Source organism: Mycena indigotica (genome assembly GCF_014461135.1).
Source record: "Mycena indigotica strain 171206Taipei chromosome Unknown Mind.scaff0008, whole genome shotgun sequence".
In the NCBI taxonomy this organism is placed as follows: domain Eukaryota; kingdom Fungi; phylum Basidiomycota; class Agaricomycetes; order Agaricales; family Mycenaceae; genus Mycena; species Mycena indigotica.
In genome coordinates this window covers 535,875-552,198 of record NW_023503007.1, presented here as the reverse complement: position 1 = coordinate 552,198, position 16,324 = coordinate 535,875, and the positions used below count along the sequence as shown (strand labels likewise).

Genomic DNA, 16,324 nt, shown 5'->3' with positions numbered 1-16,324 from the left:
GGAGACGGAGTCGAGGCGGGGGCAGGAGAGGGTGTGTCTTTCGTTTCGGGCTCATTGTAGGGCAAGGAACTGCATTCATCATACAAAGAGGCAAAACGATTTATAGACGCGAACGAGGGCACACCAGTCACTCGTCGCGGGGGACAAAATCCTCTCCGGCCATCGACTCCGCTGCCGTCTCCGGCAGGGCAGCTGTGTCCGTGTAGCGGGCGATCAACTCCGCTAACATCTCGTCACCGAGTTGTTGGATTACCTCGTCGAGGATGTCCATCGAGCGGACATCGGCGGGGAGGGGGCAATCCCGGGCGAGATGGTTTGGGTCGCCACACCTGAAGCAGGCGCGACGAGGGGCACCCCGAGCCCTGGTGCGATCCAACTCCATAGGGACGGGAGCTGGAGGCGCCGGAGCGGGGGCGCGGGCTGCGGGTGGCACGACCGGAGCCACCGGGCGGAAAGGGGCCGGAGCCGGGATGCGGTTGACCGGAAACGGAGTCCGAATCAAACCGCCAGGCGTCTTGGGGGCGGCTGACTTGATCAGCTTGGCCCGGACCAGGGCCTCGTATTGACGGAAGGCCCGGGTGCGCCAGCTAAGGTAATCCCGGAGGTCCGGGGGGTCGTTCGAGGACGTGATTCCGTTATTGATCAAGGGGTCAAGTCCGTGGCGGAACTTGGTCACCTTGACCAGCGCGTCTTCGAATCCGGCGAGGTCCATCAGGTCCTCGAAGTCGCCGGTGTACTGGTAGACATCCTTTGTACCCATGTGATAGGCGGAAGTCTCCAGCTTGGAGAGAGCGTGATCTTGCTCGTTCTCCTCGACGAACCGGAGTCGAAACTCGGAACGAACGAGCCCCAGGACGGAAACGGAAACGGGGCTTTGCTTCCGTGGCGCTCCGCCCATTGCTGAGCGGGTCCTTCTGCCATAAACGACATGGCATAGCGGACAGCCTTTTCCTCGCTCGCCTCTCCGTTGACCACGAAGGCCTCAGGGGCAAGGCGGGCGTAGGTGCGGACCGCGTAGAGGAACGCGCGGCCGCGTTTCCGGTCGCCGTTGAAGGTGAACGGGGGGTTTGGTCGCAAGACCAATTTTGAGGCGAGGTTGATGTCGCCAAAAAGGGCTTCGAGTCGCCCTGGACCGGAGTCGGAGTCGGAATCGACGTCTCCAGCGATGGTGTTTGGGGTCCGCCAGCATTATTAGCGGCGGCAGCGGCAGCGGAAGCCTGGTTGGTGAGTAAAGCAAGGGCCTCAGTTAGGCTATCGATTTTCGCCTCGAGTGAGTCCAGCCGGGCGTCTGCGGTAGGAGTGACTCCGGACGGCATGACGGGTGCGGGGACCACAGGAGTAGAGGAGGAGGGGACAAGTGGCAGGGGCGGTGACGAGGGCGGAACGGACTCGTACTCCGAGCCTGAGTCAGCGCCGAACCTGGCAATCTTGTCCGGTTGATCCCGTAGAGAGTTTCTTCTGCTGTAAGGGCAACCCCGGAGGCCTGAGATCAAGGTCCTAGCAGGGGAGGATCCAAAGTGTGAACATTGGTAAGCGAATACAAATGAAGCTGACCTAGCAGGGGAGGATCCAAAGAGAAGAAACTCTAAGGGTCCGCCTGCTAGGTAGCTGACTATATACTGCTTGTCCGTAGCTGCCGCTGTCGGGCACAGAAGGCTTGGGCAGCGTCGCAGGCGAGGGTCCCAGGGCGACCGTCGGGGAGGGCGTTGACGGATCGGTGATTGTGCAGGCGAGATGGAGGGCCGGACCGGAGATGGAACCGGAGTCGGACCGGAATCGGAGGCGTCTCCGAGGGGCCGAAAGGGAGGTTCCCCTGACACCGACACCCAAATCACCGAACACTAGCACAACACGATCTCCCAGCTGTGTTCCAGTTGGATTATCGATTGGGTCGCCAAGTCCAGCCTGCTTTGCAAGCATGTCGTCTATTACATGTGCATTCTCCTGCGCTGAAGAACAGGGAGAGTCTATGAGACGAATGTGGACGGGCTCCGTTTTGGTTAAAGGGATGGCATCAACGGTTTCTGGCTCAGATAGTTGACTCGTAAACTGGCGAAAGTAGGCTGGGCCATTGTGGACAAGGTCCCGCAGAAACAGATATGCGTGGAATCGGGTGCGTCGGGAAAGACCATGGGTATCGAGGGAGTCAGGGTGGATGCGGAGGAAATCAATATCTGTGTGTGGAGGATATGCATCCTCTGGACTGTAAGGGCAACCTCGCGAGGCTCGAAATCAGAGTCCTGAGCAGAGGGGGAATCCTTAGTGAACTACTACAACAGGAAGGGACGCTACAGACTCACCTGAGCAGAGGGGGAATCCTTAGAGAACAAGCCAAGGAGCCCTCTGCCCAGGTGCACTACTATATACCAGTGACCGGAGTAATGATAGAGTGACTGCATAGTGACGGATGACGGATGGGAGAAGTCAGGCATCGCTAATGGACCCTAGGTGAGTGTCGAGTAGCCCTTGAAGCTCCGGAGAGGCAGGTTTGGGACCGTGATGCCAAGGGAGGGGCCCAGGCATCCCTAGAAGGCCTAAGAAGGGCTTCGGGAGGTCCAGGCTGCCTCTGGGCGTCTCCGCTTGTGACCGTGACCGTGACAACCGGAATCGGAATCGGAATCGGAATCGACTCCGGGTGTGTGACCGTGACGTGACGGCCGGAAACGGAGAGGGAAGGCGTGGAGCGGAAAGGGAAGGAGTCTGGTCTAGCCCAAGGGCCGGGGAGTGTCGAAGAGGACCAATGGGAATGGCGGCCAGCCATGACCACTGGAGGGTAGCGACAGGGGGTCACTCGGAGACGTCCCCGGACGTCTCCAGAGAGGTGGAGGTGTGAGGGCGTGCAGCCTGGGGCGCTGCAGTAGGCACGAGCCTTAACGGCAGTAGGCCTCACCCAGGGGAAGGCCCGATGACGGGGGCCGTGGTGGCGGAGTGGAGAGCGGAGCCATGGCAAGGCTCAGCCATCCGAACATAAGCCCGAACGCTGACATGGGTTGGGGACACCCAAGAGGTCCAGCAGGTAGAGATCGTAGGGAGACCTTGATAAGTGACAGCCCAGAGAGGCTAGAAGGCCATAGGCTCAAGGTCTCGGAGGGAAGTGGTGCGTCCACATCCGGAGGGGTCTCCGATGGCATTAGTGATCCCTGATGGTGACTCCGCCGGCGGAGAGACTCCCGGAAAGGGGTGGCCAGGGAAGTCGAAGACTGGGGATCACTGGATGTGGGATGTGGTGCGGGCAGTGGAGGGAGAGCGTCAGGGTGCGGAGACGCGGAGACACGAGCGGAGACGCGGAGACGCGAGCGGAGACGCGGCGCTTGATGGGATCAAGTGACGGCATCAGGGTTTCCCCTGACATGGACGTCGGTGTGGATTGGCATCTGAGCAACGCCATAGCTCTGCACTGCAGGAGAGATCTCCTGGCTGGAGATGACGCAATCGGAAAGTCATTCGCGATGTCATATGGATGAGTGTTGTGGTTGGCTGGTCTGCTGTTGATGTGGAATGCTTGAGGTCAATATCCACGTTGTCGTATGTGTAGGCATTCTCGCAATCAGTAGTGGATGTATGAATGACGGTTGTTGAGTCATCCGAGAGACTCGATACACACGAGTTGATTGTGCTTGGGGCGTTAGATATGCCTGCATGAGACAGGAAGTTCACGACACTCTCTGGGGTATTGCATGCATGTAAGAACACGCCGACAAGCGTTTGAAGGACATTGCAATGTGTATTTCGGTTGTTTATAAGAATGCTAAGGCAGACAACTTGTTTCTGTGAACACTATGTTAGATACAAGTGCACACCAGGACAGATTGGTATGCACCATACGAACCCGGGCCTTTCTCTGCTGCACCAGGACATCCTCAGATGTTTCAGCCTCCGCTGCCTCATCTTCACCATCCACAATACCATCTGCAGCCACTGGCGCTGCTGCACCCACTGTCCGACCCTTCCGCGTACGATACTCTGCTCTTTTCCGCGCCTGGAGCTCCAGAATATCCGATGGCACACTCAGCAGGCCATTGAATGTTGCCCAGAGAATTGGGGCACTCGATTCCATGTCCCTCGCCATGTCCTCGATGTCAATTTCCTCCAGCTCCTTAATCACGGCGTGCGATGCATTGAATTTTGCTGTTGGTTGGTGTGTCAGGATCTCAAGCTCTTCGGTGAAGGTTTCCGCGGCAATATGGCCCACCCATTGCCGAGTCCTATCCCTTGTCTCTTCTGCCGACAGAAACACACCCAAAATCTCGTCCGAGGCAGCGAGAATAGTCTGCACACGCACGTCATACTTGAGTGTTGACGCGTGCGCGAGAACGAATCGAAGGAAGTCGGGGATGGTGGTGTTGGCAGTTGCGACGGCATCAAGAATACCTAGGCATCCCGCAAGCGATAGCGGTGCCATGGCCAGCAGAAGGGCGTAGACAAGGAGGAGAGCTGGAGCGGCGGTAACGCCAACCGGAGATAAACGCACTGCTTCGGTGGTCGGACCGGGTTAGCTGGGCCAGCCGTCTTGCATAGCGGCCTAACTTTTCATCACACTTGTCACACTTTTCGGAGATTTCGGTTATATATCATCGGATTTGTATCTACGCTCTCGGATTCCGCTATGCAACGACGGATGGTTTAGGAGCCTGATTCGTTTCCAAGTTTCAACTCCGGTTCGTTGAGGAGAAGGAGCAAGATCACGCTCTCTCCAAACTGGAGACTTCCACCTATCACATGGGCACAAAGGATGTATACCAGTCCACCGACGACTTTGAGGATGTCATGGATAAGACCTGGCCCGTCCGCTCTGGCGCTGGTGTCGGGCCATCGCAGGCCCACAACATGCAGCACGTAACAAGGGGAATATGCGCCCCAGTAGGAGGAAGGCACACATGGGAAGCATGGGACTGAGAACGATGCGTCAAGCCGTTGCCGAGCCCAACTTGACACCAGGGGACTGGGGAGGAGTACTTGAAGGTTAGGAGTAGCGCCTGGCCCGCAAGAGATGTACGATAGTCCCCTCTGCGGCCAGGAACGGGGGCGAGGAGCAGCAGAAGAGGCCAGGATGTCCGATCACCCCTTTGCGGGCCCGCGTATATAATGTGTGATAGCATACCATGTACTATCGCTTAGATCGTCTGAAGAACTACTTCTCTCTGTGCAAGGAGGAATCACCGACTCATCGGGCCCAACACAACCTGATTCGAACCTTCAACTACCAATAGCAACAAGGGTCCGAGTTAACAGGCCCTTTCGGTTTCGATCCACCCTGCTCGCCGTACTTGCGGGTCCGACAATCCATCTGTTCTGTTCCAGGTGCACATTCTTAGGAGCAGACCTTGCCCGGCCTGACCCGTAGTCTGACAGAGGACCTGATGGACCTTGCCGGATTTGAAGACGCGTTGGTCAAGGTGACCAAGTTCTGCCATGGACTTGATCCCTTGCTCAACAATGGAATCACGTCCTCGAAAAACCCCCCAGACCTCCGGGATTACCTTAGCTGGCATACCCGGGCCTCCTGTCAATATGAGGCCCTGGTCCGGGCCAAGCTGATCAAGTCAGCTGCCCTCAAGACACCTGGCGGTTTGATTCGGACTCTATTTCCAGTCAACCGCATCCTGGCTCTGGCCCCTTTCCGCCCAGTGGCCCCAGTCATGCCACCCGTGGCCCACGCCCCCGCTCCGGCGCCTCCAGCTCCCATCCCTATGGAGTTGGATTGCACCAGGGCTCGGGGTGCCCTTCGTTGCACCTGCTTCAGGTGCGGTGACCCAAACCATCTCGCCCGGGATTGCCCCTCCCTGTGACGGGTATACTACCAGCAAGACGACTCAGAACCGTCGCAAGCGTTATCAGGCATTATCAGATAGAATCACTCACATGATCTCAGTAGTCACAATTAGTCACAAGTCTTGTAACATCAGTCGTGACCAAGTCACGCAGCAGCAATCTTAACCAAGTCCTCTTTTCTCTTGTGTCTCGTCTTTCCTACTTCTCGTGGACCCGTCCCGACTGCCTGAGTACGCTTTCCTGCTCCCTCCCGCCGTAGGCTACGGGTCAACCGTCGGGCAGCCATTGGATTCCAATGGCTGTCCGACCCCTTATCGATACTCCAAATCCTTCGCTTCCACCCCGTAAGCCCCTCGAACGACAGCGTCACAAATGGAGCCCACCGCGAGGGCTTACCGCCTGGGCTGGGGGGCGAAGAGATTCACTTAAAAAAAGAGAAACGAGGAAGATTTGTCGCTGCTACGTGGCACTTCTCACGGCCGGAATCCTGCCGCGAGAAGTCCGCGATACTACTGTTTCAACTTGACTGGGCTGACTACCCGATTGATGCTACCCCTGAACGCCCAGCCAACCCGCTTAAATTCGAGTCCGTAACTCTGTGACGGCAAGAAAAAACTTCTCCTTTTACCTTCACGTCGTCTTCCGACTCGAACTATCCTCGTTCCCCTCCATGGCGTCCACTAGCGCTCCGAAGATTGTCCTACGAAAGGTTTCGAGCTCGACGTCAGCTCCCAAAACTTCTTCGCTTCCGCCCAAGACTAGTCGTCCCCCGGTCAGCCCGGATTTGCCAGAGGCGGCTGGATTCCAGCCGCCAGCTCATCAACTCGACGAAGAAGAAGTACCTAGGAGCTCGGCATCCAGCGCTTTCGACTCCAACTCGCCATGGACGCCGCTACAGACGCCAGCAGCCCCAGGATATCGTGGCGTCTAACCTGCAGGCTCCTCCCCCGTCCCCGTCACCGCTGTTGAGCGCGAAGGCCCCCGTTTTCCGCCCGTCAACGGGTGCTGCCGCCAAGCCCGAAGAAGGCAGAGGTCGAGCAGCCAGCGGAGCCTCTATTAAGACCGTGCGCGCCTCCGACGAAGAACGGGATTTAGAACGGCAGAACTCATCGGGAGAAGAATCCTCACGCACTTCGGACCATTCAGCAGGTCAATCCTCTAACTGGCAAAAGATATCACCCCCGCGGCAGCTACCCGCTAGCCCTACGGCTGTTAGCTTTCGACCGCCCCCTCCCCACTTCCGAGATGAATCTATTACTACGGCTCTTCGCACGGGTGCTGGATCCCCGCATCCGGCTGTACCTGAAATCTTCAAATATCTCGGAGAAAGCTTGGGGTTATACTACGAATCGCTGGAAGACACCGTTATTCGACATCATCAAGAGGATCCTGAATCAGAGTTGTACGACCCGATAATAACTTACGGACTGGAAGGAGTCGAACAGGTTCTGGATATCCAGAAGCTAGATTCGCTGAGGCTTATACTCAGACGTTACCACTCGCCGCGCCGCGACATGACTTGGGACTCGTTGGAGGAAGAGTTGGATGCCATCTCGTCCTTGCCAGCAACGGACAGCTTAGTCGCGCCCGTATTCCCTCAAACGGAACCGCGGTACTTCCGCCTGGAAGTCAAAACTTATGCGCGAGTGGCCCACGTTGTCTTCGCCCTTCATCAAGTTCTCGAAGGGTTGGAACAGTTGGAGAGACAGCCAAACCGATCTAACTTCCAAGTCGATTACGGTTTCAAGCTCCTTTCGGTGCTGAATCGGGCTAGCGAAGCTGACAAGATATTACTGGCTTTCGGAACGGTACAGCTACGCATCGCAGGGGCTAGAACCCGAGTGCGTCGCATTCTGGACCATTGGGGCAGAGTTGCAAGGCAGGAGTCAGAATCTTCGGCTTCCTCTTTGGCGTCAACTCGATCGGAATTGAGGATGCGTACGGCGGCTTTGGACCCTGAACCGGCGCTACGCCTCTATGTTTCCAGGCCGGACTACCAGGAGTACCTCGAGCAAGCAAATCCTACTGTATGGCAACGGGTCAAAGCGCACTATCAAGCCGCTCAGGACGTATATTCGCAACCCTACCGATCGGATTCCTGGCCTACGCATCCGCAAAGCTCCGCTTCTACCTATGAAACCCATCATACCTACGGCTACGCCGATTCTCCCTCAGGCCGGGGTCCGTTTTGCTAATCTGGCCAGCGCACCGTCCCCCATTTCTCATCGACCTTTCCCCGCTCCTTCGGCCGCTGCACGTGCTGGAATCCAGAACGTGTTCGGCAACATAGCTTCTCTAGGAGACAACGGGACTGGGGGGCCATATGTGCCGCTGACAGGGCGCGAGTCGAACACTCGCACGTATACGGAACGGGGGGCATACAATCCCTACCCTACTTTCGCTGCCGGGCAACAGCCTCAGTTACCCTCTACGTCTGGCTTCCAGTATCCTCAGACTCAACCTTTCCAGGCTCCTGCGCCCTCGCGCGGCGCCCCTCAGCCCTCGGATTCGTCTTCGGACGAGTCAAGCAAGGAACGTTCAGACAATGGGCGGGGATATCGCGGGCCAGCGGGAGGAGACGGGCCGCCGGGACCGCCCGGTCCACCCGGTCCACCCGGACCGGGAGGAGGATCAGGTGGTCCACCCGGTGGCGGGCCCCCGTATGGCGGCTACTCTGGCGGATTCCCGTTCGGGGGAGCTCAGCCGCCTAATCCGGGGGGCCCACCTGGTGGTCCGCCTCCTCCGCCGGGAACGGGGCCGCCTTTCAACCCACCGGATGCCGGATGGGGGGCTTATCACCCGTTTCAAATCGACACTCGGATGAAGCAGTCCGAGGTACCCGCCTGGGACGGAAAGGGAGATTCGTTGATCAAATATTTGGTCGGCATGAAGGACCTGGCTAGAAAAGGGCCACTGATTCAATACCAAATGGCGCAAGTTGCCCCGCAGCGCTGGGAAGGTGCCGCGAAGGGATGGTGGGACGTTCTCCCGGACGTCGTGAAGGACGTGCACCAGTCTTCATGGGTTCATATGCTCAGAGCTATTACCTCACAGTTCATGTCCTCTCGCTGGGAGCGTGAAGAAATAAGCCGTTTCGAGTCGATGTTCTTCCGTCAGAAGGGCCACGAAGAAGAGCTACCTACCGACTTCTTCCAACGAAGAATTCTCCTAGCGAAATTCCTGTATGCTACGGACGACGAGGCTACTGCCGTACATCGTATCATTCGCAACCAGCCCGACGCCTGGAAGGAATCCATCGATGAAGTCCGTTGCCCTACGATATCACACCTGATAATGCTGGCTGAACACTACGGCGAAACTCTAATCTATACTTGGGAGTCCGCTAAAATCATCCGCGCTCTCCGTGATCAACAGGAGAACGGCTCTAAACGACGATTCTTCCGCGCTAGATCCGCTAATCTCGCTGCAATAGACGAGGATTGGGAGGAAGCGGAGGAGGAGTCGAAGGAAGCTGATGAAAAGGAAGCGATGGCAGTCACTAACCCTCGCTGGAGTTCTCGAGTCAACCGTTCCAAAAGTATATGGCCCAAGGGAGGCGAGATGAAAGGAGTCAAATTCACCAGGGACGACTCAGTGAAGACAAACCCTCCTCCGAAGGGGGATTGCTTCATCTGCTCCAGCCCACTACACCACGCCGCTCAATGCCCCAAATACGACTTATGGAATAGCACTCGCTCCGCCCACTTGGCTGAAGCGCTATTGGCCTTGGTAGACCAGGACAGAGACGAAAGAGATAGAATCCTAGGCACTGATTCGGAAAATGACAATGTTGTTGCTGCTTATCTGTCGTCTGACTCTGTCGAATTGAGCAACTTCTCCGACGCCTTGCAATCGGATTCCGACTTGCATAAGGTGGTGTTAACGGTGTCTTATGGTGGTAACCGCAACGTCCGTAGGCGGGAGAGCAAACAGAAGCGTATACCAGCTCGTAAGAAAGAAAAATGGACCGCTGCTGCCGCCACAGAGAAGAATCCAGTACCGACGGAGGCCCTGGACCGTCTCGCTAAACATATCACCTCTCCTCTGGTGGTGGAATCGGAGATAACGCCTAGCGGAGAGATCGTTCAAGTTATTCGACGGCTACGGCAGTTGCCCGCTGGGATGGCTTCGGTGGGATCTCGAGCTTTGCATATACTGGCGAGAGTTGGCTCCCCCACTCAACCCCACGTTATAGTCCGACTGGATTCCGGTGCAGACTTAACGCTGATATCAGAGGAGTTCGCTAACACGATTCCCGATTTGCCGGCTCCTAAAGAAGGCTTAAGGATGCAGCTATACCATCTGACAGGAAAAGCTAAGGTGCTGGGATATGTCCGATTGCCCTTATACATCACGACTTCGGAGGACGAGTTGATCAAAATGGAAGTAGAAGCCTACGTGGTGAGAGGTATGCAAGTTCCCTTACTGCTGGGAGAGGATTTCCAGTCTGCATATGAGTTGGGCGTAACTAGACAGGCATCAGGCGAAAGTGAAGTGATCATTGGAGCTACAAGACACCGAAGTTCCTGCTTCTTCGACATCCGAGATAGACCTAGGGTTTCAGCTACGCAATGTCCATTTCACGCGGACGGTCAAGGAGCACGCGCCGGGCCCTTCTGGATCCCAGAAGCCCAGGAAGCGAGAGCAGCCCATCAAGGACGATGAAATCTTGGTCCGAGCGGAAAAGGACGTCTTAATCTCAGCCGGGTCGGTGCACAACGTGAGGGTAACAGCTCCGATGGAAGGAAAACCAAACTGGCTGGTGGACAAGATTCTACTTACAATGGACGATGGCAGTATCATGGCTGCCCCAAGCACAATGATCTCAAGAGACGCACCGTGACGTTCCTATCGCGAATACGAGCACGAGCCGTGGTTCGTAAGAGCCGGCGATGTAGTGGGCATTCTACGTGACACGGAGACCTACGAAGATTGGCCGGAGGACGAGGCACATTTGGCACGAATGGCAGCCAGTGTCGAGGCTCTGACAAGAGTTATTCGCGCAAGCGCATCTGTTGACGACCCCCGAGCTACTAGAAGTGGAGTCAACGCTAAGTCGGAAGAAGCAGTCGAGGACAACGGGGACGAAGAACTATGGGGGCCAAAGACTACGGCCGTCCCCAGACCCAGATGCTGCGGACGAGACAGCGAACGTTGCTGAAGCTGTATGCTTGGGTCCCGACATACCGGCAGAGATCCTTCCCCGCCTCCAAGAAGTGCTGATCAGGAATGCCGCGGCCTTCGGAACGGGTGGCCGATTGGGGCACGTGACAGAGCAAGCGTCGGTTCCTACCAAGGAAGGAACTCAACCCGTGTCGCTGCCTATGTACGCTGCCTCCCCGGAGAAAAGATTGGTTATCGACAAGCAAATGGACCTCTGGATAGAGCGGGAGGTCATTGAACCTTCAGTCAGCCCTTGGGGCGCTCCTTGCGTGGTCGTCTTCCGTAACGGGAAGCCCAGATTGGCAGTGGACTATCGAAAGCTGAACGCATCAACAATAGCGGACGAATTTCCTATCCCGAGACAGTCGGAAATCGTACAGGCCCTATCTGGCTCGCAAGTCCTATCGTGCTTCGACGCGCCGCGCTGGCTTCAATCAAGTATCCATGGATGATGATGCGAAAACCAAAGACCGCTTTCCGTACCCATAGAGGTCTGTGGCAGTTCCGGCGGATGCCGTTCGGGTTGCGCAATGGTCCGTCGATATTCCAACGTATTATGCAAGGAGTATTGGCCCCGTTCTTATGGCTATTCGCGCTGGTCTACGTGGACGACATAGTCGTGTTTTCGCGAAGCTGGGAAGATCATCTCGTACATTTGGACAAAGTGCTATCCTCGATTCGAGAAGCGGGCATTACTCTCGAACCAAAGAAATGCTTCATCGGTTACACTTCGATTCTGTTGCTGGGGCAAAAGGTGTCAAGATTGGGCCTATCTACGCATAAAGAGAAAGTAGCCGCCATACAGGAGCTCGCCCGTCCAACGTCGGTTCATCAACTCCAGAAATTCTTGGGAATGGCGAACTATTTCGCAATGTACATCCCGCATTACGCCTTCGTTGTGAAGCCTCTGTTCGGGCTGCTGGCGAAAGGTGCCAAGTGGGAGTGGCGAGCTGAGCATGAGAGGGCTTTCTTGGATGCCAAGGACGCCTTGACGGTGGCGCCAGTATTAGGACACCCGATCCGGGGTATGCCTTACCGTTTATACACGGACGCTTCGGATATCGCAATAGGCGCAAGTCTTCAGCAAGTTCAGAAGATTCGCGTGGGTGACCTGAGAGGCACGTCAGCCTTCGATAAACTGCGTAAAGCGTGGGATGCTGGAGAACCAGTCCCTCGTCTGTACCCCCTCGTTCATCAAGGAATTGGAGGAGAACTTGTATACCGACTCTCAGTGGGCCGAAGACTTCGAGGCCTCGGAGGTGTACGTCGAACGAGTAATATGCTACTGGAGTCGTACATTGAAGTCGGCCGAAAGAAACTACAGCGCTACCGAACGCGAAGCTCTGGGCGCTAAGGAAGCGCTTGTACGGTTTCAGCCTTTTATCGAAGGGGAAAAGGTGGTGCTGGTTACGGATCACGCGGCTCTGCAGTGGGCAAGAGTGTATGAAAATATGAATCGAAGGCTGGCGGCCTGGGGGGCGGTGTTCGCTGCATACCCAGGTCTTCAGATAGTCCACAGACCGGGCAGAGTCCATTCGAACGTGGACCCTCTATCGCGATTGCCAAGGACGCCGGATCATGATTCGCCTGTGAGAGACGAGGAATTGGCCATAATACAGGATGAGGAGAAGAGAGAAAGAGCGGAGAACTTAGAGGAACGGAGTTCACTCGCGCCAGCTGCCAAAGCTTCGTTCATGGCTAACTGGTGGGACGAGATAATCGACAAGGAGGCCATGGTGGTTACCCGGAGACAAGCGAAGGAGGCTGGAATCCAGCCTCCATTAAGCAACCAAACTCCAGCAACAGACCCAGTGTCCGTTCCGGATACAGAGCCAGAGTTACCCTTCGAGGAGGGAGACCCTTGGACCTATCCTGTGGGCGTAAAGGACACCGTAACCGATCGAGACGAAGATTGGAACAAGCGGTCCCATCTCCTTATTTCCCTCGCCCCAGAAATAGCCAACGAATTCGCGAAAGCATATAAGGAGGACCCCGTTCTTCCGCTCACGCTACGCGGAAGAAATAGCTCACCCAGATGCGATCCTTACCCCCTCGCGGTTCCAGAAGGGTAAAGAAGGATTGCTATACTTCGTGGACGCGGACTGGAATACCAGACTTTGCGTCCCCAGGTCGAAGGTGCCCTTCGTTCTAAGCTGGCTCCATGACTCGGCTACCGAAACAGCTCATGCGGGGCCTGCAAAGCTGCTACACCGGGTTCGAGAACTGTTCTTCTGGAGCACCCTGCATAAAGATGTAGAAGCGTTCGCCAAGACTTGCGACGTCTGTCAGAAAATCAAAACGGATCATAGACGAAGGATGGGCGGACTCCGCCCGTCTCACGTTCCTGCAGCGCCTTTCTCTACAATCTCTATGGACATGATTACCGGCTTGCCGCCGTCTGGAGAAGAGAAATTCACGGCTATCCTAGTATTTGTGGATAAGCTGACCAAATACGCTATCTTCATCCCGACTCATACGACACTCTCGCAAGAAGGCTTCGCAAAACTCTTCATCGACCACGTGGTCAACCGCTTCGGAATGCCGGAAAGAATCATTGCCGACCGGGACCGTAGATGGGCTACCGCCTTCTGGAGAGCTGTTACTGCTCAGTACGGAAGCCGAATGGCGCTATCTACGTCCCATCACCCCCAGACGGACGGCCAGACCGAGATCGTTAACGCCTTCCTGGAACAAATGCTCCGCGCTTATGTTGCGAAGGATCGCACGACCTGGGCCCGATGGCTGGGGGAGATGAACTTTGCGTACAACGGCAACGTCCATTCCTCCACCGGTTACAAGCCAAATTTTCTACTCATGGGGTATCACCCAAGAACGGAAGCAGGAACGCTGCTCCCTACTACGGATCCCGTAGTCAGACCGTTCGTGCGTGGACAGAAGGAAGAAGACTTCACGGAGGCTCTTAACGAGCACCGCCAGTTCGCTAGAGACGCAATTATACTAGCGCAAGAGAGGCAAGCTCGAGCGTTCAACAAACACCGTCGCCCCGTCGAAGACATCAAGGAGGGAGACCGAGTTCTGGTCAACCCTCACTCGCTAGAGCTAGTCGATGTGGCGGGAACGGGTCGCAAGCTAATCCAAAGAACCATAGGGCCTTTCGAGGTACTGGAAAGGATCAACCCTGTCGTATACCGCCTCCGCCTACCAGATTCCTACAATATGCACCCCGTATTCAATTTGGAACATCTCAAATTGTACCACCCATCGGAAACTCACTTCGGAGACAGAGCTGTTTTACCCGACACTCGCGATTACCTGGTCCCTACTGAAGAATTCGAGGTCGAAGCCATACTGGGGCATCGCTTGCGTCGCAGGAAAGGGCAGGAATATCGAATGTTCCTGGTTCGATGGGTAGGCTACGACCCGAGCGACGACAGCTGGGTTTCGGAAAACGATCTTCGCAACGCACCTGCCTTGAAAAGAGAATATCTTCGCATACATCAGTTGACGTAACCAAGCGGGAGAGCACGTGGCCCAAGGATCAAAAAGGGCAGTCGTGACGTGTCACATCATTTCTCTCTCTTCTTGACTCCATCTTCCTCCTAGTAATCGGTAAGCTCGCAGCGTCCGCTGGCATTCCGCCACGCTGCGAGCTAACTGAACTCGGCTAACCTCTTTCACAGACATGGCACTAGTCCTCTATCATCGATCGGTCCGCTTCCACCAACCTCGCCTTCGACCCTTGGCCGGCTTCGGCGATGACGCCGCCTTGAACCTGCAAATGTCCATGGCTCTAGGATACCTCCGAGTCTTCAGCAATACGAGTAATCGTACAATTCGCATAATCGACGACATGTACGAGCTCTGGTCTCCCAACTCCAGAAGATCCGTCTTCCTTCCTGGGATCCCTCCTCCGGGCAATCTTACCCCGCCATTGGATGCCAATGTGCGCAGGTATGATTCGACGTGGGGCCGTTTCGATCCCAGGGCGGGGCCTCAATACCTATACACCCGCTCCTCTCCTGTTTTCGCCTTCTTCCGTAACCCCACATCAGTCAAACGCGACGACCAATGGGCTCCCGCTTTCCGTCCTTTAACCGAAATTTGGAGACCTATGTCCTCGGAGACGGGTACTTTGACAGATAAAGGCATAGACGGGCTCATCGACTGCTACAATTACGTGGTCGCTCGCATCAACTCCTGCTCAGCTCGACTTCCTTTCGCCAAGAACTGGCCGGCCGACTTACAAATCGCTCCCCCCTGACGTTACTCCTTTCTGGTCGCTGAAAAGAGCTCTGAATACTCCTCAAACTTGGGATACTGCATTCGACAAGTACTCTGAAATGTCCTTCGCCCTCAGAGAATTACTAGCGTGGGCGGATATGATGGATACTTTTATGGAGGATTTAGCTCGCGGACCGGATAGAGAAATCGCTGAACCTCGCGACGAATTCATGGGTTTCTGGGCTAACGGGTATCCTCGAGAGCCACTCGATTGCTTGATTCGTGCTGGTATTCCTTGCTTCATTGTCTGCCGGATTCCGGAGGACAGAGCTGCTCGGCTGCGAAACACGACCGGTCCGTCTGGATTCCTGGAGGGCACAGAAACTCTGTCCATGCTGAAGAATAATCCTTACTCTGAGATTCCTCGAGATGGCGTTAGCCTAGCATCGCTCCACAATTCTTCTCGGCCCAAGTCCGGGAAAGCTCCGACCCCTGACGCGGTTAGTGAGGAAAGAGCTGACCCTCTCTTTATGGAGAAGGGACAGCAGCCTTTTTGGAGTCAACGGAGGCCTAAAAGCGACTGGCCGGCGAATCCCCGAATGGAATGGACATCCTCTCATGTCCCGAGCAACCCGACCCCCAAGCCAACGGATACCGGAGGCTGGGGCTCGTCGTGGCCGGACTCCGCAGAGGCCTGGAACGATCCAGTGTCAACCATCGAAGACTGGAATCACCCTCAAGAGCCGCAACCGCCCAGGCGCTCTCCCTCTCCTCAAAATCGCAAGGATCGCGACGTGATAGATCGATACAAGCTGATCAACGCGCACACGCCTAGTAATGGCCGGAGACCGGCCATCACGGGTAATCCGCTGAGAGACGACTACAAGCCTCGTGACCTCGACTATGTTAACCTGTACCCGGACCGAGTACCCTGGATTCGACCTCCCGAACTCGTCAACCTGCGCAAAGGCTTCGGCAGCCTACAGAAATTCATTATGGGGATGGGTGAAGGGGACCGTAAAAGGATGGAACTCGTGGGTCGCAGCTCTCGAACTGATGGAGGACCGTCCAGCACCTTCTTCGACCGAGAGCTCCGGCGAACTCTCATCATCTTGGGCTACAAAACTCCTATCGGGGTAGTTCGTCCCGACATCTACGGGATGCCCGCTCCTCGCTGCGATTACGTGGTCAGGGACAAACACGGTAA

The 16,324-nt window shown here is 56.0% G+C and overlaps 1 protein-coding gene across 1 annotated transcript; it reads right to left on the bottom strand.

Moving 5' to 3' along the window:
- Positions 1-3,333: 3,333 nt before the first annotated feature.
- On the bottom strand, positions 3,334-4,402 carry MIND_00910500 (uncharacterized protein; the record flags this gene model as incomplete). Its single annotated transcript, XM_037365742.1, has 2 exons — positions 3,334-3,768; positions 3,821-4,402. 2 exons carry the CDS (start codon positions 4,400-4,402, stop codon positions 3,334-3,336), a joined length of 1,017 nt encoding a protein of 338 aa, XP_037217154.1.
- Between the last annotated feature and the right edge of the window lie 11,922 nt (positions 4,403-16,324).